Below are 18,544 nucleotides of genomic sequence, written 5' to 3'. Positions count from 1 at the left end.
TGTTCAATAGCGTAAGCTTTGGATATTATTTATTAGTTGCACTTTAATCAATACTGACTAAAGGTGCAACTAATAAATAATATCCAAAGCCTACACTATTGAACATAGACTTTGATGGTTATTAAAGTACTGATTAATTAATAATAATTATACTGTATTTATAGAATGACAGGGAATTGTCCAGGGTGCGAACTGTCCTGACAGGGAATCGTTCATGTTTTGACGGGGAATTGTCTGATGGTGAATTGACGACGGCGAATTCTCTCCTGCACCACTCAACACACCACCTTCCTCACCACTCTCGTCACCAGCACTTTCGACACTTTCACTAGCTAATGCACTCACTTCGTTCATAAACCCTTCAAAGTATATTTCTGACACCTCAGACACTGCATCATCCTCTTGATCCTCCCCAGGAAATGGCTCATAGACAAGTCTCCAATCTCCATCACTGATGGTTTAATTTACTTGTTTCTTCCTCGCTGTAGTCGCCTTTGAATTATTTTAGCGTCACCCATAGCTGTTTTCATTAATGACGGTGAACCGTCTTGTTATTGTTGTGACGATGAATTGATTTGATGCCAAATTGTCCCGAAACCGAGTGGTGCAGGAGACAATTTGCCTGTTGTCCTCTTGTTAAGGTGAGCAGCCATATTCTTGTTGGTTTAGTCAGGCCATATCCTTGTTGACTTAGTAAAGCCATAATCCTGTTGGTTTACTTTATCTTTGGTAATATGTCTTAGATAGTTCCCCTGTACATTACAATACTTAGGCGTGAAAGGAGTCTCAAGGGTTGCCCATGAAGAGGGGTGCTGCCCATATGTAATTTTTCCCATAAGTTTATGTATTCAGAGTATGCAAATTCCTAGTATGCACCGTCCTCTGCTGCCCCAATACTCGCATACTAGGGGGATGTACAGTATACGGTATACATATATATATATATATATATATATATATACGTATGTATGTATACATATATATATATATATATAAATATATATATATATATATATATATATATATACATACTCTCATCTTAAATGTCAGGACCAACTTGCCTAGCCCCAGGGTCCTACGCTCCTTATGGGGCAATGTAGGATTGGATGATGGAGATATATATATATATATAGCCAAACCACGTTGAGTACACCGCTTCCTGTCCGATCAGCGAAGTTAAGCAACGTTGGGTCTGGTTAGTACTTGGATGGGTGACCGCCTGGGAACACCAGATGCTGTTGCCATAACGTTCTCCCTATGTGTCAAGTGGGGTTGGTGAAGGATTAGTGCCCCTCCCTGTAAAACAATTAACTCAAAGCCCTTGGCCACCCCGTTTGGGATACATGGTGTCTGGCAATGGATGGATGGATATATATATACTGTATATATACAGTACCCTCGCGGCCAACATGCGTTAGTCCAGCACGATTCGGGTCCAGCACGGAGAGCAATTAATTAGTATTATTTAATACGATTTAATTACTGCAACACGAGTGTGTTAGCATAACACGCACAGAGCTCCGAGAAGTGGGCGAAATCCGCAGAGTTCACTCTAGCACAATCACCCCCAGTCCAACACGGTCATACTGGACATTCCCATGATGATGATAGCCAATGAAAAACTTCTGATCAAGTAGCCTTCCCCGCCTGCTATCGTGATGTGATCGTGATGCCTCCCAATTTAAAACGCTTCTGGTGTCACGTGATGTTTTGTTTACATTTCTCCTGCCACAGAGCCACTCAGTCGCATAATTGCACTGGAAGGTGCTTTTTTCTTGCTGCATTCTCTGCCCTTGTTACTGCATTTTACCCTGCTCACGATGCCTAGGAAGCCTTCTGAGAAACCCAAGAAGCGTCGGCACCTCCCTCAGGCCACCAAGCTAGAAAGCATCGAGAGGAAGAAGAAAGGGGAGAGGAAAGTTGACATTGCCAAGGCCTACGACATGAATGAAGCCAACGTGATCATAATAAAAAACTTAAGACAAGATCCTTGCAGCCGAAGGCTATCACACGGCACTTCATACCAGGTTTGCCGAGGATACGATGGTAAATCGGAACGGTAACGTGGTAAAATTGCTGACGATACCACGGGCATTTGGAATTCATCTGGATGGATTCCTGCCGAGCATACGACGGGGAAAACAGTGTGACCAAAACCCAGGCGACTCGACAGAGAACGTATCGTACTACAGCATTGAACATTTAGCCTGACACTGAATACATATTAATATTTTAGAATAAATATAAATCGTTTTGAAACCCTTCTCATCGGCGTGCGTACCAGTTTATAAGCAAAGTTGCTTCTCCTTATTCTCTACCGAGTCAGCAACAGCGATCACTTTCCACAGTCACGAGACGGGGCTCTGGCAACAGTGTGAGGAGCATGCACTTTGCCGAGGATTACAGGGCTAGGACAGGCAGAAGCAGGACCTTCCATGGCTGTGGACGAAGATAGTGATTCTGAGTGTGATTTCGAAGGATTTATGAGGGAGGTTTGATTTCGAAGGATTTATGAGGGAGGTTGAGGAGGAGCAACAGCCATTACCCGCTAGTGACGCCAGCAGCCATCCTCCGGGGACCCAGTAGGACTAACTACAGCCTTGGATACCACCTTCCATTCCCAGCAAGCCCACCAACACTATCCTAAAAGGTTAGTTATCATTCATAGCACAGTACCATTTATTATAATTACAATAGTACCAATATATGTATAGGTATATGGTAGGTATTTAGGGTGACTTTTCCAAGGGTTGCTGACATAATTCATTTTTCCCCATAAGCTCTATTGTTAGTCCAACACGTTTTTGGTCCAACACGTGACCCATGCATGACAATATTACCGTGTTGGACGCGAGGGTACTGTATATATAAATACAGTATATATATATATATATATATATATATATATATATATATATATATATATATATATATATATCTATCTATCTATAAACCTAGGCTGCTTCCCCCAAGGAAAGGGAGGTAGCCGAGACAGGACAACACACTCCCCATTTACTCATCCATTCAAACACATTCATTCGCATCTTAGCCCCAAGGGGAGAACGGACAGATCCTCACCGCACCACACCGCACAAGGGTCAACCGTGCAGTGCAATCAGTGACATCCGCAGCAGGGCCCGACAGCAGAGCTGGTTTACCCCTGCCACATCATAACAGACCCATCCCCTTACCCGCACCTGACCTGATTAGCTGATCAGACCAAATGCGGGTGAATATCCCCTCAGGGCTGCGTCATCACTTATTCATTCACAATTTCTCTCCATTTATTTCTGTCACGCACAGCCACTCTTCCTTGCTCAATAGACATCCCTCTCACATCCAGTGTTCTCTTCACACTGTCCATCCATCCTATTCGTGGTCTTCCTCTCAGCCTTACACCTCTCACATAAGATCTAGTTATCTTTTTCACCAATCGCTCATTATCCATTCTCTCCATATGCCCAAACCATCACAACACCCTCTGCTCAACTCTACCAGCTATCTCCCGAACAACTCCAGTTCTCCTTCGCACTTCATCATTTCGCACTCGATCCATACACGTCACTCCACACATACTCCTCAGACACCTCATCTCCATTACATTCAAACTTTTCCTCTCTTCTACACCCATATTCCATGTTTCAGCCCTATATAATGCAGTCGGTACCACAACACCCTCATACAGCCTTCTCTTTACATCCATTCTAAGCGAATGACATCTAAACATTTTTTTCATTCCTCCCAGCACCTTTCCTACTTCATTTATTCTAAACTTCACTTCTGCAACTATTCTTCCATCCACAGCAACACGTGACCCTAGATATTTAAAACACTCTACCTCCTCAAGCAACTCGCCATTCAAAGCTATATTCATCCCCCTACCATCTACCAACCTCGTACACTTCATCACTTTACTCTTATTCTCATTTACTTTCAATTTCCTCCTTTCACACACCCTTCCAAACTCCTCTACCAACCGTCTCAATCTCTCCTCTGAATCAGCCACCAGTGCAGTATCATCTGCAAACAGCAGCTGCTTCAGATTCCACTCTCCACCATCAACATTCACCAGACTCAGACCTCCACCTAAAACTCTTGCATTCACCTCCCTTACAACACCATCCATGTAATATATATATATATATATATATATATACTGTATATATACAGTAGGCTCGCACAGTGCGCGTCATCGCAATGCGCGATTCGCCTTGTGCACGAGTGACCAAAAATCATAACCAAAAACCCTTCAATGCGCGAGTTTACTGCACAGAACGCTAGGCAGAGGCAAGGAGTGGCTCAAAAATGCCATTTTCTACTAGTGCGCGACCACCCCTCACACAGGCGTCATGTGTCGTCATGTTGATGCACAGAAATTCCCGGGCATTCTACTGCGCAGATTGGGGTACAAGGAAGCGGGCGTGCCATAACAGTCCTGGCTCGTGCACTGTGCGGATCCGCTCTCTACAGCTAACCTGACGTGTACAATGTGTGGTGTTTTTTGTGCTGCCTGTACTTCGCCGCACCATGGCTACAACCCCAAGAGTTAAGAAACTTCTGACGAACACCACCAAGTTAATGATCATTAGGATGAAGGAGGAGGGTCAAGGAAACACGGCTAGCGGGAGAACCTTGGGACTGGCTGAATCTACGGTGAGAACTGTGTGGAAGAACCGTGAAGCCATAAAGGCTGTAGTGAAGACGTACGGTGCCTCTGACCTAGATGGCTGTTCGCGGGTGGGAAATCGTGCTATGATACTAATGGAGCGCTATCTTGCCACCTTCATAATGCGGAAAGAAAAGGAAGGTGTTCCACTCAATGGAAGATTTATTCGGAACCAAGCCCAGCTCTTTTACAAGACTGCATCTCGAAGGTTAAAAGTGGAAAAACCTTTCAGGGCATCGGTTGGATGGCTGGACCGTTTTCTCAAGCGCAAGGAACTCCGTTACGTGAAAGTGTCTGGTGAACGTGCCTCTACCGATGAGCTGGCTGCGAGAGACTATCCTGCGATATTTTGAGCGATTATTGAAGAGGGACAGCACACCAAGGACCAAATCTACAACATCGATGAAACCTCGTTATATTACAAGGCCACGCCAAATCAACTTACATCGCTAAAAGACAGAAACAAGCCCATGGTCACAAGCTCCAGAAGTGTAAGATGACGATAATGTTCGCTGTAAACCTGTCTGGGAGCCACAAGATGAGGCCAGTTGTTGTACACACAGCTTCACATCCAAGGTGCTACAAACACCTCATGAACATGTATGCAAGTGGCATGTATTGGTACAAGTCCGCAAATGGTTGGATGACCGGGAACATTATGGCAGACTGGTTAACGAGGCGGTGTGTCCCTGATGCGAGGGCCAAGTGTCGGGAACTGGGCATTCCATATAAGATGCTCCTTGTGCTTGATAATGCACCAAGTCACCCTCCATACCTGGAAGATCTTCATAAGGATTGTTGTGTTGTATTTCTGCCGCCCCGCACAATATCACTAGTGCAGCCACTGGATCAAGAACTAATCTCCACAGTGAAGCATTTCTACTATAAGCAAGTGTACGACTACCTACGCAGGAAGACCGACACGCAAGAGGAGCTTCATGCCCTACAAGAAGATCACGACGAAGACCTTGATGAGCAATCTGCTCACGTTCCACCTCCACCAGCACCTGTATCCCGACCTGCTACAGATGCCATGACTGTTGAAGCATTTTGGCGTAACTTTACGGTGAAGGACGCAGTTGAATTTCTCCTTCAAGCCTGGCACCAGATTACACCTGCAATGGTGAACCATGCGTGGCAAATGCTCGTGCCTCACTTATGCATCACCCAGGAGACGGCCATTCAACCACTGGCTGAGGCTGAGGCAGCAACATTGACAGCAGCACAAGCTGTACCAGGTTTCGAGGACGTTACATTGGTGGACATACAAGAAGTGCACACTGCTACTGAGGAACAGCCTCCTGAGGAAGTGTTGCAACGGATAGACGAGGTTGACGCAGAGCCCGACGCCAGACAGAGTCAAGTTGAGCAGCCTAGCGTGATGGAAGGCAGGACTGAGCTGTGTATGTCAAACATTAGCAAGATCCTTGCTGCCGTGGATAAGCTCAAGGAAGAGGTGAAGGAACAGGAAGTGAGCAACCTAAGAACGGAGGAACTTCTGGTTGGTATCGACAAACTCTTCCGTTTCTACACAGACAGGCACAGGGAAGAAATAAACAGGAGAAGACAGACGCTCATAACAAACTACACACAGCGGGCTCAAGTTGGTGAAATTGCGGAACCATCGACATCGTCTGCTCCTGTTCCTGTTGAGGATGAAGAGGATGCACTGTCAGAAGGGTCAGCATTGGACTTTGAAGGGTTTATGGCCGAAGTGAGTGACTTTGATGCTCCTGGGGAAGGTGATCAAGAGGAGTCTGTGGAGGGAAGTGTTGGTGCGGTGGGAGGTGCGGTGGGGAGTGCAGCGCTGTAAGTGTTGCCACGCCTCGGAACCCCTGTTATTTAAGGTCATCAGGCCTGTTGTCTACTGTTAAGGTGACTACCCATATTTTTGTTATTGTAGCTATAACTTTAGTACAATGTCTGAAACATATGACCTTTATTATGTCTCTAAGGGCCAAAAAATGTCCAGATATGAGGGGGTACCGCCCATATGAAATTATTTCCATAAGATTATGTATTCCTAGTATGCGAATTCCCAGTGCGCGAGCTCGTGCACCGCCCAATCTCTCACGCACTGTGCGAGTCCACTGTATATGTATATATATATATATATATATATATATATATATATATATGTATATATATATATATATATATATATATATGTATATATATATATATGTATACAGTCATCACTCATTTTATGATGATTCGGTTTACGATAATTCGCTACAATGATAATAGAAAATTTCCACCCCAAACTTCAATTTACGATAAATTTCCTGCTATAACAATTTTGCTATCAGAAAGCGCCAGGCACAGGCATAGGTGGAGACACTTTAGCAGTCTGTTGCACTAGCCCTCAATGCCTCCTGTTTGCTACATTCTGCCTTCTTTATTGTACGAACAGTTGACTCATTCACCCCAAACATACGGTTCCAAGACAATTCACAGGCGTAGGTGGAGACACTTTAGCACAGTCTGGTGCACTAGCCCTCACTGACTCCTGTTTGCTACGTTCTGCCTTCTTTATTGTAGGAACAGTTGACTCATTCACCCCAAACATACGGTTCCGAGACAATTCACCGTCAAGTCAATTCATCATCAAAACATGAATGATTCACCGTTAGGACAATTCACTCCCTGGACGATTCCCTGTCATTCTATAAATATATTTATTATTGATTAATTAATACTTTAATAACTAATTTTCAGGGGGATTTTATAATTCATATAAGTAAAAAACTAGTGTACTGTACTTGCTAAATAAACTGGTATGTAAATAAATGACAGGGAATCATCCTGACGGCGAATTGTCGCCAACATTCCTTCCCTAAGTTTGTCCAGCACTTTAACTTTCTCTGTCAGTGACATCACTTTATGAGTCCGTTTTGGTGTGTTACCACATGCATCACTAGCACTACGCTTAGGCCCCATGTTGGCAGACAAGGCAAGCAATCACTGGAAGGCAGAAAAATAAGCCACAAATAACAATTCACGAGTCACACACGGTTCGATCGTTGGATTCAACCTGACCGTGTGCGTGGTAGACCGACCTCCCACACACACACACACACACACACACACACACACATGTATGCACATGGGCAGCAGGTAGGCATTTTTATATTTTATTTATTTCTCTCATATATTAAAATCATTTATTCAAATACTATAATTTTGTTTTAATTACTGTACGAAAAATTCGTGGATAACCGAAATCGCGTGAAAAAAGTTTGCGTGAATTAAGGAATTACTTCTGTGGATTTGTGTGCCCAGTGGTAAGGTCAGTGCCAGTGTAGGCCTCAGTGCTATGGTTGGTGCAGGTATGGGCCACATTCCCCTCCCCCTAACCTGTTCCTGTCTGACTCAGAGGCTGACCACTAGTGCCTGTTAGCACAGGCTGTCCCCCAGCCTCAGAGGGGACAACTTGGAGACGACTTGGACCAACACAGGAAGGAATGAAGGTGGGTTGTCATTTATGGTTCAGTCTTGGTTAGGTGACTTTGGGAAGTCGAGCTGACGTAACCCCCCCCTTTTATAATAGGTTTCAATCTCCCAATTTACGATAAAATCGGTATACGATAAGGTATGACCTGAAGTAACCCCATCGTAAAACGAGTAATGACTGTATATATATATATATATATATATATATATATATATATATAGAAGGTACCCACAGTACCCAAGTTCAGTGTACGCGATCCTCCCTGCACACGAGGACCTATTTTTTTCCCAATTTTAGTGTATTTTTTAAAAGTACACGAACTGAACTCGTTGTAGGTGAGGCAGCAGCGAAGAGTGGCCCAAATCCAGGGTTTACCCCAAGCACACGACACTGCCACCCCAAGAAGCGCCAACCACCAGTGATGGAGAGTGGAGATTTGTCGACGATGGAGCTCAGCTGGGTACTGTGTGCCCTAGATAAATTCATGGAAGAATTCGAGAACATCGAACACTGTCAGTTGCGAGTGGAGGAAGTGATGACCTCACCTGCCTCGGATCCCCTTCTTACCTTCATTAAGCCTGTTGTCCTCTTGGGTTACGGTGAGCAGCCATATTCTTGTTGGTTTAGTTAAGCTATATCCTTGTAGATTTAGTAATGCCATAATCTTGTTGGTTTACTTTATTTTAGGTAATATGTCTTAGACAGTTTTCCTGTACAGTACAATACTTAGGTCTGATGGGAGTCTCAAGGGTTGTCCATGAAGGGGGGTGCCGCCCATATGTAATTTTTCTAATAAGTTTATGTATTCAGAGTACGCAAATTCCTAGTATGCGACATCCTCTGCCATCCATATACTCAAGTATTGTGGGTACCTACTGTGTGTGTGTGTGTGTGTGTGTGTGTATATATATATATATATATATATATATATATATATATATATATGGCATCCTTGTGGTTTAGTGGGTAATTATTGTGCTCCAATTGGATTCAACTGGTGAAGGTTTATATCCAAGGGGTGATTGGGGTTGATTGCTCACGTAATGCAACTCAGGGATGAGTGAGGCTGGTCACTTTCATCATAAATGTCAGGACTAACTGCCTAGCCCCGGGCTTCTACGCTCCTCATGGGGCAACGTAGGACTGGATGATGGATGGATGGATGGATATATATATATATATATATATATATATATATACACACACACATACCTTCATCATCATGCAATCCTAAATTGTCCCATGAGGAGCATAGGAGTCCGGGGGTAGGCATGTTGATCCTGACATTCAAGATGAGAGTGGCCAGCCTCACCTATCCCTGAGTGGCATTACGTGAACAATAAACCCCAACTACCCCTTGGATATAAACCTACACAGGCACATTTCGATTGGAGCGCCTTAATTACCCACAAAACCACTAAGCACCATAGTTTGGTTTTATATATATATATATATATATATATATATATATTAAGCTACCAAAACTTTCACCAAATTGCACTACAAACTACTGTGATTCCTTGATTATTCTTACACTCTTCCCCAGATTATTTTTATACTCCTTACTACACCTCTCTCTGCAGAAAGGGACTATCACTGCCTTTCTTTAGCTTCCAGTGCCTTCCCTACAGTGATCCCTTAATTACTGTGCATAACTGGTACTGCACTGAGCGTATGATAATGAAACTGCATGATAACAAAGCAAAGAACCTGTGGGATTAATCCTAATAGGTACCAGGCACCCACTCTTAAACCCAAATTTTCCCCTTTACAACAATTTAGACCCACTAAATACATACATACATACTGTTATGGCAAGTTTTCAAAACACAAACAGGCATGATTATGTTAACAGAAAATGATGAAAAGGGCACAATAAGGAAGAAACATGTGTACCATATAGAAACTGAGATGGCGTTAGGGTAAGGGGTTCTGAGGCTAGGGGCTGACGAGTTAGTGGTCTCCACCACCTCAGATTAACTCCCTCATGGACTCATCTCTGAATCCCTCAAAGCCATCAGAAACCACAGATTTTGAACCATCATTGTCAGCACGAACCAGTTCAGATGTGCAACAACAGTTTTTTTTAGCTGAAAAATGCATGATGTCAGTAGGAATACAGATTTTCATCTTGTGATAAAGGAAAAAAAAACTATAACCAAGGAATCACTGTATTCCATACTTGTTTGTACATTTTGTATGTCTGCTGCCTCCTCACCACAGGATCTTAGCATTTTCCACTGACTCCATTTATTCCTGCTGCCTTATCTATCTTAGGCCTATCAAATGTTTTAATTTCATCCATCATCTGCCCTGCATTACATGTCTACCATCACCCTCTTTCATATCAAAAGTGACTGGAGCTTTTCTCTTATCTGTTACCAATACATCCCAAAGAAGAGAAACAACAGAAATATGAGTGAATGCAAGCTGATATGAGTGGTATCCTGAACAACACTTCAGATTCCTAAAACTGCCAGGAAAAAAATATAAACATCTTCAGCTGAGATTAGGCAACAAGAAGACAACAGCCTTCAATGAGACAGTGGTGGATGCACTTCACAGCCATTTATCCTGCACAAAACCTGGCTTTACTGTGGCTAGGGTGACTTATAAACAATACAAGCAAGGTCATATGTAACATCCCCCTTGTAATAACTTTGTTTTTGAACTTCATCATAAAGAATGGGACAACACAACAAGTATGTTCATCAATTAAAACACAAGTTAAAACACAAGTAACAGATCAGTGACTTTCAGCATTTAATCCCTTGAATCTAATTACTTCCAGTACTTTGTTTTAACCCCTTAACCGCGGGGCATCACTTTCGTGACGCTTGGGAGCAAGGGATCGTACCGCGGGGCGTCGCTTTTGTGATTCTGTGTTATTTTGAATTCACCCGGGCTTCCAAGTGGGGGCTTGTATCATCTATCAGTACTGCCAATGTCCAACACTAGTCAGCACTCCTAATCTCATCTGTACTCCCATCCATTGTTGACAATTTAGCCATTTCTCCCCGTTCTTGACTCCCCTCCCTACCCCCCCTCCATTACCCTATCCTCTCGCCTGCCCGGCCATGCTACGCTAAGTAAATCTTCCCTGGAATTTTTCACTGATTTCATCCATTGAAATAAGCCCTATGTCGTATTCTTATACCAAATAATATATACAAGAAAGAAATAAGGTAAGTGAGAGTGCCATACACCTGGAATTGGCTAATTATCACCTGACAACACCTCACGTGCACTCGTTCGCTAATTTTCGCTGTTTTTTTCCCCTTGAAATATGCCGTATAATCTATTTTCTTAATAAATATACATGTAAGGAGGGAAGGGAGAAGCCTAAGTGATATTTACATTCACCTGGAACTACCTAATTTATAATGTATTGTCTAGATTTCCTGCCAATCATATCAGTGCTACACAAAGCTGTTTCAAGATTTAACATTGGTAGCTCTGATTATATATCTCCTAAGTAGGCCTCTAATCTATTTTCGTAATAAATATACATGTAAGGAGGGAAGGGAGAAGCCCAAGTGATATTTACATTCACCTGGAACTACCAAATTTATAATGTATTGTCTAGATTTCCTGCCAATCATATCAGTGCTAGACTTAGCTGTTTCAAGAACCAATATTGGTAACTCTGAATAAACCCTAAACAGGCCTCCAGGCTGGCCCTGCGTTATCAGTTTACTCTCATCTTCCGAAGTGAGGGGACGTATGTTTCTTCTTGCTGACTTCAAGGCCTTTTTTCACCCCCATGCAAATGGCTCTGTGACCTTTACCCCCTACTAAACCTCGTGTGGAAAGAGGTAAAGGGCTGACAATTGATAAAAGAGTGACTACGATCTTTCTATTGAGTAAAACAGTGCAAGTGGAATTGTAAATAATGTGTAAATAATGTGTAAACAGCAAGTGAAAGTAATGAATGTAAATATACATGAACAATGGAAAATAGTTTTATAAGTTATTTCAAGTGACAGTGCACAACACACTGTAAATAAAATAGAAATGTAAATAACGTAAATAAAATAGAGAACGTAAATAGAAATGTAAATGAGTAGTATTATAAGAATACGAGTATATACCCTAGGAGTAATGAAAGTGAAAGTTTCACTCTAGCATGTCTGAATGCTATGAGTTATGGGAGTGAAGATGAAAGTGACATTCACTCTCAATGCCAGTATACAGGACGAGAAAGTGAATGCTACGTATTTTACTGAAAGAAATTGAATCCCTACAGTGACAATAAACTAATACTACTGAAGGAAACTTATGGATAAAGACTGTAGATATATATAAGTGTTATATAGTAATAGAAATATAAAGTGTGAGGGGTTTTATGAATAATAAATGACAGAGTAACAAAAGCGAACTAGTGCCAGTGCGACGATCAGACGCGCTCGTAATTTCCATTGCTTTCACAGTGTTTTTTTTTTTAGTATGGATCCCAAACTACTTGAAAATTGTAGAACAGTGTTTATAGTGTTTGTATCTGGCTGTGGTAATCATATTACGGGTTGTCGGGAAGTGTAAAGTGGAGACTTCGTTACCCTACTTCAGATGTCTCCACAAGTCCTACGGTAACCGAAGAAGGCTCAACAATCATTCCAGGAGAAAGCTGAAGGTATGTGCCATAAGCATATGTAATTTTATTATTCTAGGACTAATAACTGATTTTTGGCAAATATTTTTTGAGAGTCTGTCGGAGCCCAAATAACCCCGCGGCACACGCAAGTCATTGGTAAACAAGCCCGCGGTGTAGGGGTTAAAAAACCTCCAGACAATTTTATATACCAAAGATAGACTTTTCAAACTGCAAAGACACATCTTTTTATTAACTTCTTCTAAATTATATGTTTGTCTTTTTAGTTAGTTGTTTTCCGGGGAGGGGCACTAACCCTCCGCCAACCCTTTTAGTCGCCTTTTACGACAAGCAGGGATACTGGGGGAGTATTCTCGAAAAAAAAACCTACCCCCAGGGGGACAGGGGGACTTGGAGGCGTTTTGTTTGTGGCCACCCCAAACGGGATTGAGGGGTCTGGCAATAGATAGATAGATAGAAGAAATTATACGTCCTCCTCAAGTTGAATAAAATTGTCTAGTAGTTGCAATGAAAAGTATGACAAAGTGTCCAAATCTCCTGATGATCAGCAGCCAAATATACATAACAATTACAAGATACACAAAACATAATACCAGTTAAATACAATGGTCTTTTAGATGTCAGTACTGTACTGACTCAGTAAACAAGTACCGGTACACAGAAAACCCTAAATTTATATACCATACATGGACTCAACAGTTATATTATAATAATAATATAATATATACCTAGGCTGCTTCCCCCATGGAAAGGGAGGTTATATATGATGAAATTATATATTAAACACATGTCAAACACCATTTATTACAAATTAAGTATTATGAAAGTTACACCATATCCATCACACACCATGGACTCATTACTTACTGCTACAAAACTTATTAGTCATACACTACAAGATATTCACAAGTTACAAACATGTCCAACTAAAGTTATACGTAAGTGACCAATTTCATACAGTAAACTGATGAACAATACACATCTGATTAATCAAACAGTACACATTAATATTGGTGACTTTATACATACCTCCCATCCTTCCTGTTACTAGTTACCGGTACTGCTCTTCTTCCCACATCAGATGGCTCTAAATTGGGTGAAAGGCCAAATGGTTTCCTGTAACTCAGGAAACAATTTACAATGCTGGGTGGTAACCATATAGCCAAATAATGGGGTGACATGGAACTTACTATGGTGCCACTGATGTGGGTGAAGCAAATGCAACATCCACCCAGGAACCAAACCTCCACACTAATCCCCGTGCCTCGCTGTGGCGAGATGTCAGCCATTTGGAAACCCTGGTTCACTACATGAGACAGCCCTGCAGGAGCAGTTTCCTGCAGTTGATGGGTCTGTTCAATCAGAAAGACTAGGGTACGACAAAGAACAACTGTACAAGGTGCCATTCAAAATTTTCAGGGCTAATGCTATAAAACTGAAAACTCACCATAGCTCCTACTGGCCACCATCACCCTCAAAATAGTTCTCCTGTGCACTGAAACACTGGTCTCAGCACTTCTTCCATTGCTGGAACGGTCCCTGGAAATCCCATTCAATGAGAGTGTTGGGTACCGCCGGGTATTCCTTTTGGATGTCCTCAACGATATCAAAATGATGCCTTTTCAGCTTGATCTTCATTTTTGTGAACAGAAAGAAGTCACTGGGGGCCAAATCCGGTGAGCAAGGAAGGTGGGGGACGATAGCCATGTTGTTTTTGGCCAAAAACTGCTGGGTGTTGAGCGCACTGTGAACTGGGGCATTGCCATGATGAACATGTCAGTTGTTGTCTTGCCAAAGGTCAGGATGTCACCTCCTCACATCTTCAAGTAGTCGCCACACAACATCACAGTAGAAGCTGGAATTGACAGTTTGGGCAGCTGGGACGAATTCTTTGTGCACAATCCCCTTGATGTCTAAGAAAATGATCAGCATGCTCTTGACACTGCTTTTCACCAGTCTGGCCTTCTCGGGTCTTGGTGAGGTTGTCCAACCAAGATATTGCTCACTAAACACTTGTTGAACCACTGCCAGGGTCTCTGTTATATTTGTCCCGAAATTTGCACATAATTTGTTGCAAATTCGCTGTTCCTTTTTTATATCCATCTTGAATCACCAGACAACACGTGCATGACAGCAAACTTAATTGAATGTCACTAATCCCCACATCCGCCTAGCTCCATGCGACGTGGCACACTGACACGCAATGCATGTTAGTACTGTGACCTGGAGGCACATTGTGTTACTACATCATGTTTAGGAGTCGCGATCCCAATCTGGAAAATTTTGGATAGCACCTTATGTACTCTACAAGACTAACCAGCAATGACATGTTCCAATATCTTCTCATGAAATTTAAAAACCAGACTAATGAACTATACTTGATACTGACCAATTATAGGCGATAGCTATGCCAGCAACCCCAAGGAAGAGCCCAGTGTGGAGTCCTGTCATGAAGAGTCCAACATACTGGACCAACATGGTGATGAGACCGAACATGACCCCTGCCCCCAATGCCACCCCCGCATTCCCCAGCATGGGCAGCAGGTCTTCACTCAGGCAGATCAGGTACACCACCACAGATGCGAAGATGAACCCCGTCAGGAACATCACAGCCTTGAAGCACCGATACCCTGCAACACCAACAATTACTTTTATAAAGAACAATAATCATTGGCTCTTGCATAACTTTAAAACCCTCCCCTTGCACCCATTCACTAAACAAATAAAATCATCTGGTGGTGGCATGCATAAACAATAAGACATCATGGTAAACAATGAGTTAATGTCCTGCTAATCAACTTGCACAATGCAAGAAATTTACCAATGGACTTAGTAAAACAGAATGTAAGTAAAATACTGAAGTCCAAGTGGAATGGTAACAGAACTTAGGATACAATATAAACTTTTTTGAAACTCATCAAACCCTTTTGAAAGATGTGATTTGTTTCATTAATGTTACTTCCATACTATTTCAGTCAATCAAGTTTGCATTTTATTTGTTTTAATTTTTACTGAAGGGACCAGTGGTAGGTGGTGTCGACCATCATACACACGATGTTGTGCTGCATACTTCTGTCACCTTCATCATTCTATTTCTGTGTGTCCTCCTCTCTTTCCTGTCACTTTTTATTACTCTTCTTTCCACTTCTGGTGGCTCTACACAGAGTGACAAGCCTAATGGTTTCCTTTAACTCAGGAAACTATTTACAACACTGGGTGGTAACCATATAACCACGGGATGATGTGGAGCATACTATGATGCCAAGTCCCTAAATGACCTTGCAAATGCTGACGCTCTGAGATTGTTAGGTTCATAGATGGTCAGGGTAGTCATTTCGCCAGAAAATACACTACTGTGACCCAACATTGCTTTTCTGAAGTCAATACATTTCTAGCATAATTTATCTATATATCTATATACCTAGGCTGCTTCCCCAAAGGAAAGGGAGGTAGCCGAGACAGGACGACACACTCTCAATTTACTCATCCACTCAAACACATTCATTCGCATCACAGCCCCTGAGGGAAGATGGGACAGATCCTCACCGCACCACACCACACAAGAGTCAACCGTGCAGTGCAATCAGTGACATCCGCAGCAGGGCCTGACAGCAGAGCTGGTTTACCCCTGCCACATCATAATAGACCCATCCCCTTACCCGCACCTGACCTGATCAACTGATCAGACAAATGCGGGAGAATATCCCCTCAGGGCTGTGTCATCATTTATTCATTCACAATTTCTCTCCACTCATTTATATCACGCACAGCCACTCCTCTTTGCTCAACAGACATCCCTCTCGCATCCAACGTTCTCTTCACACTGTCCATCCATCCTATTCGTAGTCTTCCTCTCAGCCTTACACCTCTCACATCAGATCTAGTTCTCTCTTTCACCAATTGCTCAATATCCATTCTCTCCATATGCCCAAACCATCGCAACACCCTCTGCTCAACTCGATCAGCCATCTCCTGAACAACTCCAGTTCTCCTTCGCACTTCATCATTTCTCACTTGATCCATACGCGTCACTCCACACTACTCCTCTGACACCTCATCTCCATTACATTCAAACTTTTTCTCTCTGCTACACCCATATTCCATGTTTCAGCCCCATATAACACAGTCAGTACCACAACACCCTCATACAGCCTTCTCTTTACATCCATTCTAAGCGAACGACATCTGAACACTTTTTTCATTCCTCCCAGCACCTTTCCTACTACATTCATTCTAAACTTCACTTCTGCATCTATTCTTCCATCCACAGCAACATGTGACCCTAAATACTTAAAACACTCTACCTCCTCAAGCAACTCACCATTCTAAACTATATTCATCCTCCTACCATCTATCAACCTCGTACACTTAATCACTTTACTCTTATTCTCATTTATTTTCAATTTCCTCCTTTCACACACCCTTCCAAACTCCTCTACCAACTGTCTCAATCTCTCCTCAGAATCAGCCACCAATGCAGTATCATCTGCAAACAGCAGCTGCTTCAGATTCCACTTCCATCATCAACATTGACCAGAGTCAGACCTCCACCTAGCACTCTTACAACACCATCCATATAAATATTAAACAACCAAGGCGACATCACACATCCCTGCCGCAGCCCCACTCTCACAGGAAACCAATCACTCACAGTATTTCCCACTCTTACACATGCTCTACTATTCATATAAAAACTTTTCACTTTTAGTAACCTACCAACAAATCCATACAATCTTATAACAGTCCACAAAGCCTCCCTATCATTTCTATCATAGGCTTTCTCTAAATCCATGAACGCCCAAAACACATCCTTACCTTTTGCTAAATGCTTTTCACACACCTGTCTCACAGCAAACACCCGATCCACCAATCCCCTCCCTCTCCTAAAGCCACTACTCATCACTGATCACTCCCTCTGTACCCTCTCTAACTCTCATAATTAACACTACCATACGAGTACACCTTTCCTACAACACTCAACACACTTATACCCCTAAACCTAGTACAATCATACTTATCACCCTTACCTTTATACAACGGGACCACACAAGCACTTGCCCAGTCAACTGGCACCATATCATTCACAAAGCACACAGTCAACAGTCTTACTAACCAGTCAACAATAGCAGCTCCACCACCTTTCAGGAATTCCACAGCACACCCATCCATACCTGCAGCTTTCCCTGTTTTCATCTCCTTTACTGCCTCCTGCACTTTCTCCTTCGTGATCAAAGACTCATTCAGCTCTCCCAACACATTTATTCCTTGCACCCTTTCATCTGCCACAATCTCAGCCTCCCTTTCCTCCTCTACATTTAACAATCTTTCAATATACTCCACCCATCTCTTCTGTACTGCATCCATCTCAATTAACATCCTTCCATGCTCTGCTTTTACTCGCTCTTCCTCCCCAGACTCTCACTTTTGCACCCTTTTCACCTCCTTCCAAAACATATTCTTATTCTGTTGAAAATTCTCAGTCAACCGCCTACCCCATCTTTCATCTGCTGCCACTTTAGCATCACGCACAGCCCTTCTCACCCTATTCCTCTTTTCCTTATACGTGTCATATGATACCTCATCTTTCCTCTGCAGCCACACTTCATATGCACGTCTCTTCTCAGTCACAGCCATACTTCCTCGCACCACCATTCACTTCCTTTTCTTACACCACACCCATTCGTCTCACACCACACACCTCTTCAGCAAGCCCCACAACAGCACTCTTAAACAATTGCCATTCCTCCTCCACACTGCCATTTTCCTGATCCTTCACTGTGTTCCATTCATCTTTTCAGTTTCTCCTGATACTCTA

General features: G+C 42.7%; 1 protein-coding gene and 1 pseudogene across 1 annotated transcript in view; one reads left to right on the top strand and one right to left on the bottom strand.

Annotated features, from left to right (window-relative positions):
* LOC145414099 (transmembrane protein 198) overlaps window positions 1–18,544 on the bottom strand; it is a 112,870-nt gene that overhangs the window by 50,577 nt on the left and 43,749 nt on the right. Inside the window, exon 2 of the mRNA XM_080283658.1 lies at window positions 15,119–15,359. Coding sequence (XP_080139784.1) covers window positions 15,119–15,359 — 241 coding nt within the window. The remainder of the gene's footprint in view (window positions 1–15,118; window positions 15,360–18,544) is intronic.
* LOC145414346 (5S ribosomal RNA) lies at window positions 1,126–1,244 on the top strand (annotated as a pseudogene).

The sequence above is a fragment of the Coenobita brevimanus genome, chromosome 98 (assembly GCF_032717465.1).
Source record: "Coenobita brevimanus isolate Jiangsu-jjx chromosome 98, ASM3271746v2, whole genome shotgun sequence".
Classification (NCBI taxonomy): Eukaryota; Metazoa; Arthropoda; class Malacostraca; order Decapoda; family Coenobitidae; genus Coenobita; species Coenobita brevimanus.
The sequence above is the reverse complement of the archived record's forward strand: the minus strand, read 5'-3'. Positions and strand labels throughout refer to the sequence as shown.